The sequence below is a fragment of the Gavialis gangeticus genome, unplaced genomic scaffold (genome assembly GCF_001723915.1).
Source record: "Gavialis gangeticus isolate Ggan-Ray unplaced genomic scaffold, GavGan_comp1, whole genome shotgun sequence".
NCBI classification, from domain to species: Eukaryota; Metazoa; Chordata; order Crocodylia; family Gavialidae; genus Gavialis; species Gavialis gangeticus.
In genome coordinates, this window is record NW_017729023.1 from 4466371 (window position 1) to 4477355 (window position 10985).

Sequence of the window (10985 nt, forward strand, 5' to 3'; positions counted from 1 at the left end):
TCTGCTCATGATGCATCTATAGATGCATGGCAAGGTGTGATTGGCCTTACTGACCGCTTCTCGACATTGGCGGCCCATGTTCATCTTGGAATCAGTAGTGACTCCAAGATTCTTTTCAAGAAGGGAGTTTCCCAGCCTGTAGGTATGCTGCTGGTTTTTCCTCCCCAGGTGCAATACCTTGCACTTGTCTGTATTGAGAGAAAAGGATGGTTTTGTGGGGAAAAGACACTGGACTGGGACTCCAGACCTGAATTCAGTTCTTAGCTCTGCCACACTGGACCTTGGGCAGGTCACTGAACCTGTTCCTTGTATCTCAATCTTTTACTAGTAGATTAATTCATTTTCTCCTGTCCTTTGTGGTAGCTATTTAAAATGCAAGCTCTTCAGTGTTCGTAACTGTTCGTGCAGCATCTTGCTCAATAAAGCTATTACACAGATTTAAGGCCTACTGATGCTACTGTCTTACAAATTGCTGATTTTCGTTTTGATCTCAAAATACTGAACACCTTCAAAATACATTTTAAGTGTGCATGGGGGGGGTAGGTAGAGATGGGTCCAAAGCATGCTACCTTTTTTCTGTTAACCACATGAAGTGACTTATACTGCAAGCTGGTTAATTTGCCAATATTAAAATTGGTTGTTACCAGTATCATTAGAGAAATGGAAACCAAAATTGAGAGCTAATGTGAATGTTCAGCATTGGAAAATATATTTCAATTTTTGTATTACAAGATCAAGGCCCTGTTGTGCTGAGAACTGTATTCTAAGCTAATCCTTTCCCTGAAGAGCTTAGTTTCAATAGAGAGAGCTCGCAAATGGTTTGTAACTACACGAAGATACGTAAATGTGTTGTTATCTGATCTGTCTATGGCTGTTTCATTTTTTGGGGTGGAATTTTGTTGGAAGGTGACTAAGATAAGGCAAAGGAAGGGAAAAAGGAGGTTGGATGAAGGAGAGGAGAGGAAGATGGTTAATTTTTCTGTTCTAAGTTTTCTGTATATTAAGAGACAAAATGCAGTCACTTTATTTTTATCTCATTGGGGTGATTGTGTTTACTAGTGGGAAGACAGAAGATATCATGATCTAGTGCTGATATAATCTTCAATATGTCTTTGCTGGGCGAGACTTCATTTTTTAAAAAAATGGTACCAGAAGGACCTAGCAATGGCAAAGGACAGGAAATTAGAGAAACGTTTTTAATGCAGTATGGTGATAGAAGGGCTATGTCTCAGGCCACCACTGACATATTGTTTGGTTTCAGGCAGTGCTACAAAGCTATGACAGACTGAAATGTTCAGCAAATAACTGAAATCTTTAAAAATGGGAGAGATGAGACTGAGTAATGATCAAAGGCTGATCAGACCAGAGGCAGTTTTATTATTAGGGAAAAAACCCCAATTCTTTGGCTAAATGATGACCTAAATATCTTGATGGCAGGAAACAAGATGTCAAATAAAGCTTGGTTAGAATGGTACATCATAGATACCTCTTAATTATTAATGCATCCGAACTGGGTTGCAAGCAGGTGTGATTTAGTATAGTCTTCTTTCACTCCAGGTCTCCATATGTAGGGGTGCAAAGCATGGAAAACTTTCACTGGTGAATAGTCTCCTTAAGTGAGCCATAATTTCTTTACTGTTTAAAGGTTAGTCTCTCTCCATTTTCTGAAGATGCTTTTTACCTTACTAGCCGCAGTTTGGCAGAAGCTTGCTCAGAAGGAGATGTAAATGCTGTACGAAAGTTGCTAATAGAAGGGCGAAGTGTGAATGAGCATACAGAAGAAGGGGAAAGCCTTCTTTGTTTAGCCTGCTCAGCTGGATATTATGAGCTTGCACAGGTTAGTTTCTAATGCTATTTTTTATTTATAATATTACTGACTAGTCTGTGTAGTATAAAAGTCAGGGGAGAGTGTCAGTTGCATAACCATTACCATATTTACCTGAATCCAAGATGACTTGGAATTTAAGGTGACACCCCAAGTAGATTCTGTACATGGTATATTATAATTTCTGGGTTGTCTTAAACTGCCTCCCCTGCAAATGCTGTGGGGTGGAGATGAGCGGTTGAGGAGGTGCCAGGCTTCCTCCCCCTCCACTTCTTGCCTCGTCTCCATTCCCTGGGCCTGCCCTTCTGCTGCCTGTTTCCCCTGGCCACTCCCCCTGGCCGTTCCCCTGGCTGCAGCCACTTGCCACATCCACGCACACACACGCTCACATGCCGACATGCATACACATGCATGCGCATGTACCTACTGTAGTGGGAGCTTCTGCCTCAGCCCAGAGCAGGCAGCAGCTCAACCCAGATTTCTGACTGTAGCTAGAGCTGCAGCAGCTGCTTGCCTTGGGCCAGTTCTTCAATCAAAGACACAGCTTTTCGTTCTCTGTGTTAAATGGAGGAAAAAATCCCATGTTGCATTCAAGTGTATACAGTAATTTATTTTTGACAGATGAAAACTCTAAGTGAATTTTGCATTGCTAATAGACATTATCTATAGTTTCCAAAGTACTGGAGATCTTTATATGACATACTTTGTTCACAAAGTAGGATTTTTTCAACATTTTAAAGTTCATGACAAGATTTTATTAGGGTTTTTTTAAGCTTACAATAATATTTTATTGCCCTTTCTGTCCAAAGGTTCTTCTGGCAATGCATGCAAATGTGGAGGATCGAGGTATTAAAGGAGATATAACGCCTTTAATGGCTGCTGCTAATGGTGGACATGTCAAAATTGTAAAGTTGCTGCTAGCTCATGGTGCTGATGTCAATGCACAGTCATCAACAGGTACTAACCATGCCACAGTAAAATTTAAAATCAATGTTATTATGATCATAAGTGAATAATGAACATTTAAAACTTTGAATGCGAGTTTCTGATGGACATTCAGATTTTCTTTGTAGTTTATTCACTATTTAATATTTTCTTTTTAAGGGGGTTTGTAGCAGGCTGTGCACATCAGGTTGTAGCAGGCTGTGGGCTGGCAAAGGGCTATAGCCCAGAAGTAGGGAGAGAAACCTGATTGCAGGCCTGCTCAGGAGGACTGAACCAGCTGATCAGAATAATTTGCTAAGAGAGTGAAGGACAGACAGACAGACATGTGCTAGGCTAGTGGCTGCAACACCAGGCTGGAGCACTTTCTCAGGGTCTGGGAAGAGCCCAAAAAGGCTCCCAGGGGGAAGGGAGCAAAGGGGTGGGAGACGGAGAGAGAGATTGGTGCTAAGCTAGCGGCTGCGACACCGGGCCAGGTCACAAGAGATTGGTGCTAGGCTAGCGGCTGTGACGCTGGGCTAGGGCACTTCCTTGGGGTCTGGAAAGATACCCAGGGGCTGTGAGGCTGGAAGCAGCAGCACCACACCAGGGAACTCATTCCAGAGGGAGAGAAGGAAGATTGAGGTGCTGAGAGAGCAGCAGTCAGAAGTCTCAGGACTGAGTTAATCTTTTATGGACCATATTTATGTTTGTTTATTGATTTGAGGATTTATGTTTGTGGTGTTTCCCGTGAGGCAAGAGTGCTCAGGAAAATAAAGAACTGTGCTGATTTGTATGTAGCTTCCATTTTTTTCTTTGAGAAAAAAATACAACATTACTCCTGATCTTGTCAGTAGGGCTAGTCTGAAATCTGAATACTGCCTTTTTTATTCCATCTTCATTTGCAGATATTGGATCACAACATCCAGTTTCCAACACTGAACAACATGTCCTGCACTTGTTAGGTAGAAACTTAAGTGTGAAAGGTTGTCTATCAACCATCTTGGCTGTTTTTTGTGGCCAAAATTAGCAGGAAAAATGGCAACCCAATAGGGGAGGTGGTGGTACGGGAGAATAGGAACCAAAGTGAAAAGATGGAGAAGGAGAGAATTGATTATGAAATTTGCATAATGGTGGGTTCTCCCCCCACCACTATGAAAATGGTGGGGGGAGAACCCACCCAAAAGTGCAGGGAGTAGAATAGCAAGATGCACACTAAGAACACGAGTTAAAACAGAAGGGAGGGAAGAGAAAGTGATCCTGATATTGGCACTGCGTATCATTTTCCCATTTGTCACTGGGATAGTTTGAGGCATGTTAATTTACATGCCCATGCATAGACATACTAATAAAATTAAACAAACAATAATCTTAATTCCATAATAACACCATAACAAATCTTAAATATCAAAACATTGAAGAAGAATGGGTTGAAGGGATTAAACAAAAAACCTGGATTAAGCAATGTATGACAGAATTCCTACTGCCTTGTGCTAAGAAACTCTCAGGATTTGAGTGGCAGATGTTTTGATAGTAACATGGGTTTGAGACCATACTTTTGAGTTCTGTGATGTGAAAGTCGTTGTCTGGACCACTAGAGCACTGGTTCTTGTTAGACGCAAGGCACTCCTCAGAAAATGCTAGCTCTGAATGTTCACTCACTTTTTTGACTACAGTAAAATAACAGAGCAATTCTATTGCAAAGAACTCAGAAAAACCATAGCAAGTTTAAAAGTTTTTGGCTTTATGGATTCCTATTTGAAATCTCTGGGTATTTCAGGTTGTGTGTGTAGGTGCTAATATTGCTAACAGTGCTAATATTGAGCTTGCAACTCGGCCATGGCTGCTGGCTAGAAGTCTGTCACCTGCTCCCCTCTCCCCAGCTGTCTGCAGTCACCCTCACTGAAGAGTCCTGTCCCCTCTGCAGCAAGGGAAATGCAGATGCAGCAGAGCAGCAGGCCCTTCAGCAGAGGGGATGGGAATTATGCTGCAGCTCTGTGCCACTGATCTTTACTCCTCCTCTCCCCATCCCCTTACTGCACAAGCCAGGTCAGACCTCATTGTATGCTGAAGGTCACCAGCTCCTGTTATGAAGCATTGCAGGAGCTATGGGGAGCTACCCTTAAATCAGAAAACAAATTCCATTGACTTAAGTGCAGGTTTTCACATGGATTCTAGATTTTACATGCCACTTGGGTAGACTGCAGTTTATATATAATAAGTAAATATTTAATCTAGAATTTAGGTGTTTACTATCAGCTATTATGCAGATAATAAAATTGAAGTATTTCTTTCTTGAGCAATACTTCAATAAGATGCTTCTTATTCATAAGTATCAGAGACTATGCATCTAAAAAGTAGTGGCATAGTACTTGTACTTTGGGGGTATTGATCTGTTTGATTTTTCTCTAGTGCTTTTTTTCTGTAAAAGTGTGAAGGGAGTGATAAGTGCCTGAAAAATCCAACTCATTGAGTAGATTCAGAAGTGAAACTCAGCTATGAAAAGAATATAATAACAAATATGGAGATATCAATAAATGATTCAAAATAGTATTTTGAACACAATTTGGGTACTTTTTAGCTTTTTTTTTGCAAATGGCTTTGTTCTTTTCTGGCACAGATTTGCTGGACATGTGGTGAGTGTAAGACAGTGTTTGGTTTCACTACCCTTTGCAATTCTGCCATATTTTATATTCACATCTAATCTGTTTAAATGAATAATTTCACATATCTTTTTTGTTGCTGTATTTTAAGAAGAAAAATCTGTTTTCCTCTTACACTTCAAGAGTTCTTAACCAGTTTTAGGATAACCAAGATATAAATGATGCTGTTGAAATAGTCTTTTGAGAAACGGGTCACTGTCAACAAACAAACAATAAACATTGTGAAACTAAAACTTACATTATTGGTTAGTTGTTAGAAAGTTAGTTTATCTTTATCACTGCTGTTAATCGCAGAGTGTTCATACTGGTGCATTCGTTGAGATGAAATTAACGTGTTATTAATAAGACTATGCTGATTCTAGCTTTTGTAGAATCTAGTCACAGAGAGCTAACTTCTTGATATTATATTTTGATGTTATGCAAAAAATTATTGAAGGTCGTGCAGGGTGGCACCTTAGCGACTAATTAGTTCAGAGGCATTAACTTCTGTAGGGATCAGCCTTCAAAATACTTAGATTATTGAATTTATAAAAGAGATCTAATGTAAGCTTTCCTTTGTGCATAGCTGTTTCTCTTCATTGAAACTGTCAAATTTAATTGGAATTGTGAAACTGACATTCTTCAATATGAATACAGTTCATGGCAGTAATTGTACATTTGTGTGGCATGAAATAGGGGCGATTTTAATTCTTTTCAGGACTTCAAAACATGGTTTAGCAGTTCAGTCTATTGGCATTGTTACATGTGAGAGAAGATGCGTTTTAATCTTGCTGTTTTTTGAGTTGCACCTGAAAAATCTTTTGCCTGCTGTTTTTAAAGAATTGTCTTAATATTAGCATGTTGCAATGGGGCTGAAGATGAATTTCAAGTTTGGGCAGTATATCTAACTCATTTGTCTTTTCTTATTTTCTTCCCCTCTCCCCCTTTGTATTAGGCAACACAGCACTTACATATGCCTGTGCTGGGGGCTATGTAGATGTTGTGAAAGTATTGTTGGAATCGGGTGCTAGTATTGAGGACCATAATGAAAATGGTCATACTCCTCTTATGGAAGCAGGAAGTGCTGGCCACGTGGAAGTAGCCAGAGTGCTATTAGAAAATGGAGCAGGAATCAATACGCATTCCAATGAATTTAAGGAGAGTGCTCTCACATTGGCCTGTTATAAAGGTGAAGTATTGAGGTCTTTACTTATTTGCCAACATTTTTATAAACAGTTTCCTTAAACCTTAATGTTCAGCACAACAATTAATTAAAAGGTTATAAGGTAAATATATATTTTGTGCAGATTCTCTAACTCTATTCAGTATCTTGTTACATTGATAGCTCCATTAAATTTAATTTGACCACATAAGGTGCTAATTAGTGTATATTACAGTCTCGACCTAAATTTATATTGTAGATTTACCCAAGGTTTTTAGTCTTTCTTACTCTATCAGTGAAATGTTTAGCGAAATACACGTGTATTGTGCAGTAAATAATAATATCCAACTTCTAAAATTAATTTAATTTTCTGTAAAATAGAGGTGGGGGGACTGAGTAACAGAACTAAAGTGGCTTGCTCAAGATGTTGCAGCCTGAGGGTGACGAGTCATAAATAGACCTCAGGTCTCTAATATTCTGCTCTGCTTGTCCATGTTGCCTGTTTGTTATCAAGCAACAGGGTTGCTAACTCTGACTGAAGCTATTTTGGGAGACTTTTTTCCCCAACATGACATAATGTCATTAGTTGTACTGTTCAACCCTTTCGCAATATCAGTCTCCCAGATTGCTTTCAGCAGTCACTGGGAGATAGATGCTGATCTTGGTAGATTCCCGGCCAATCCGGGAGAGTTTGCAACCCTTTTGGGCAACCATCTTAGATTATGCAGGCATAGAGTAAAAATCTTCTGGACTCCTTTGGGTGTGGAAAATGTACATTTGGAACAGCTTAAAGGGGGGTGGAGAGAGCTCCTGCTCCAGCCTTCACAGCAGGTGGTAAAACTGTAGCAGTACAAGTGTAGCCAACCATCTTGGAGCCTGTTTCATCCAGGATCAAAGTATGGGCAGTTTAGCTCACATGCATCTCTACTGGATCCTGCACATGTAATGGTTACAGTATAACAGCTTCTGTTTGCCCCCAAGTAAGGTTGCTCCATGTGTTCATTTGCCCATATCCTGTTTTAGAACAAATACAGCCCTGGCAATAGTCGCATAACTTTGGCTCAACTTAGAAAGTAGCCATCTTTACAAGTATTTCAAGAATTTGAAATATGAAGGTCCCTTTACTTTGTGATCTGTTTACCAGGAAGCTGCTGTTCTAGAGATGTTGTTATCATAATGCTAGTTGCCTAACAGCCTGTTATATGCAGAGCTAGGCTGAATTTACAGCAGGGGTGGACAAAGTATGGCCATAGGCCAAATCCATCCCACCAACAGATTCAAACTGGCCCGTGGGTGGATGGCTGCAAACTCTCTGAATGTGGCCCGTGGGGCCATGGTGTCAGCAATGGTGTCAGCTGTGGACAGGTTCAGCTGCACAGATGCAGAACCTGCCAGCGGTCATCCACAGCTGACCTGCTGCCTTCCTGGTTTGGTAGAAGCTCCCACCAGAGCACTGATCCAGAACCTACCAGTGGCATCAACCATGGACCCAGGCAGGAGCTGCTGCCGCACTGGGTGGGTGTCAAGGTCTCTCTCTGTCGATCCCTCTCTGTCACTTCTCTTCTCCCTCCCTCCCCTTTCCTCCAGAACCTGGCCAAAGCTGTAGTTCACCAGGAGCCCCAACACTCAGCCGTGGGCCCAGGCAGGAGCTGCTGCCACACTGGGTAGGCGTCAGCATTAGCTGTGACACTGCCTGTAGGTTCTGACGCTGGGCAGCAACTCCTGCCTGGGTTCACAGCTGTGTAGAAAGACAAAGTGAAAGAGACAGATAGAGATTGCTGTGGCCCTCGACAGGTCCCCAGAACTCATTAAGTGGCCCTTCAGCTGAAATAATTGCCCACCCCTGATGCACAGCAACCATCTTCTGTAACATGGTCACAGGGTACATGAGCTAGTACTCAGCAGTATTACGTCCATAATATTCATGATAAGCATCCTGGTAGATTTAGAATGCTTAGGAATTATTTTGTATTAAAATAAACAATTCTCATTTAAGTAACTTGAATTTGTGCTATTTAACATTCTTGTATCATATTGAACTTATACCTGTACTTGTGCAGTACCTTAGTGACTATCATGGGCCATGACACTATTTACAGTAAATGTTGTCTAACTGTTTGCTCTCACTTACAATGCAAAAGGTGCAAACTATTGCCTTCGGAGGTATTTTTCCTTTTTTCTTAATGTAATAAGTTGGCTGTGCCCTGATCCTGGCTGCATATTTTAAACAGAACCTTCCACTGTATGTTAATCTGTGAATAGATAGATAAAAATGACAAATGTCTTGTTGAAAGTGTTGTGAGGTGATGTTAATACTGGGTATTTTTGATTTAGGCCATTTAGAAATGGTGAGGTTTCTGCTGGAGGCAGGTGCAGACCAGGAGCACAAAACAGATGAGATGCATACTGCTTTAATGGAGGCTTGCATGGTAAGAGACATATTATTATAGCTTGGAAGCATATTTAGCATTTGTTCAGCTATTGGAGAAGATCCACAAAACAGTAATCCCTTCCAGTTTTTGCTACAAAATCCAACTTAAAAATGAGCAAATGCAGTATAATTTAGAAGTAGTGTTTGGTTTTTTTCCTACTCGTGCTTGATGGCCCTCTGGATGGTGAAGAAAGAAAACATGGTTAAAAATGAGACTTTAAAATAAATAGTGTAAAAGAGCACTCATTTTATGTCTCTCACTGGGAGTGGAGTGTGCTATTTCCACTTCAGGCCCTCTCAGTAGTGGTGATGGTCTCTATTACATACATACCTCATAGGCCAGGCTTTAAGAAAAAAAAATTAGGATGATTTTTTAAGGCCATTTCAAGGAAAATCTTCCTAAAGAATGTACTGAAATAAGTGAGTAGTAGTGAACTATCCTTCACTTTCAGATGTATACATTGCTACAGTAATTGACTTTACATATACAGCTCTTCTTTCATGGTGACCATTACCTTTTCGTACAGGAAACTAAATTGTAATAATTTGAACTGAACGTTCTCAGTGGCCTTGCTAATACATACATATAACAAAAGTTTAAAATATAGTACTCTTACATTTAAAACTTGTATGCTAAACATACCTGATCTTGGCTGTTGGAGGCATGCAGCATGAGTTGCTGTAGTTTAGGGAAGAGATCAGCAATTGGATCTGGCATGTGGAGTTAAAGCAGTGGTTCTCAACCTTTTTTGAATCAGGACCCATTTGTAAATAGTGATGACCAGTCCTGACCCAGTGCCCTTCACTCCTGACCCACCGTCCCCAGGACCCAGCCCCCCAGTGTGTGGGGCAGGGGGTAGGTGTGTGGGAGGCGTGGGGGACCCCAAGCAGCCTCTTGGAGGCTGGAACTCTGCCAGCCTGTAAGGGAAAAGCCACAGTTTCCCCACATTTATCTCCTTTAAAGGAGAATCCATTTTTAAAGTTTGTTCGCAACTTTCATATATTCTTGCAACACAGTTTTTCATCAGAACCCGCAACTTGAGAAACAATGAGTTAAAGGACTTCACCTGAGTTTGTGCTGGTGTTTGTACTGGGACTAGGCAGCAAAGCACTGCTCCCCTGCATCTGACCTTTTTTCCTCCCCTTCCTGCCACTGCCACATACACTTGCTTCAGTAGGGCTTTGGCCTTGTTCCGGCCTGGTGCCTGGTAGCAGCTGTTGCAGTGATGGTGGCTCTGAGCAGAGCCTGGGCCAGAGCTGCTGCGGCCATTGTTGCTGCTACTGGGACAGCTGGGGCAACAGTGCACATGTGCTCCATGCCCCACGCTGGAGTGGGGCCAGAATTGTGCTGGAGCCAAAGCAAGGGTAAACGGTGGGATGGGAGCAGAAGCTGGGAATGGAAGGGGGCAAGAGGGGCAGATGGGGGTGGGCAAAATTGGCTGGGGGGACAGGCAAGAAGGGGGCTAGGTGGGGACAGGTACCAGGGGGTGGTAGGTGCCAGGAAGTTCTGGCATGGGTGCCAGCAGGTAACAGGGGGGCAGGTGCCAATTTCGAGGGGAGGCAGAAGGGGGTTGCAAGGGATGGGGAAGAACGGGCTGCAAGGGGCAGGAATCAAGCTGCTAGACTCCCACTGCTTGCCCTTCCAGTGCCTCTCCCCACCTGCCCCTCTACCACTGCTTTTCCCCACTGCAGCAGTGGAGGGAATGAATTTAAGATGATCCTCCAAAAATTAGATTATATGGAAAATTTATAATTTTTCCTTGTATAGAATCTAATAATTAGGGGATCGTCTTAGATTTAGGTCAATATGTTAATTTTAAAGTTGAATTAAATGGATTAATAGGTTGGAGGAACAATAAAAAAAATGCAAAGTACAACACAATTCTAAGTTAGGAGTGAATAGGGGATTTCTTTTGCTACACTCTCCAGGAAAATGGTATTTGTCATCATTACACCCTTGGTTTTTTCCTTAATCTGTCTTTTTTTTTTTTTTTTTTTTTTTTT

The 10985-nt window shown here is 41.5% G+C and overlaps 1 protein-coding gene across 4 annotated transcripts in view; it reads left to right on the top strand.

Moving 5' to 3' along the window:
- Positions 1–10985, top strand: part of ANKRD17 (ankyrin repeat domain 17) — a 200020-nt gene that overhangs the window by 91828 nt on the left and 97207 nt on the right. For all 4 annotated transcript variants that reach the window (XM_019516757.1, XM_019516758.1, XM_019516760.1 and 1 more), the window contains exons 4-7: positions 1690–1837; positions 2635–2782; positions 6344–6577; positions 8885–8979. In XM_019516757.1, the coding sequence (XP_019372302.1) occupies positions 1690–1837; positions 2635–2782; positions 6344–6577; positions 8885–8979 (625 nt within the window). The remainder of the gene's footprint in view (positions 1–1689; positions 1838–2634; positions 2783–6343; positions 6578–8884; positions 8980–10985) is intronic.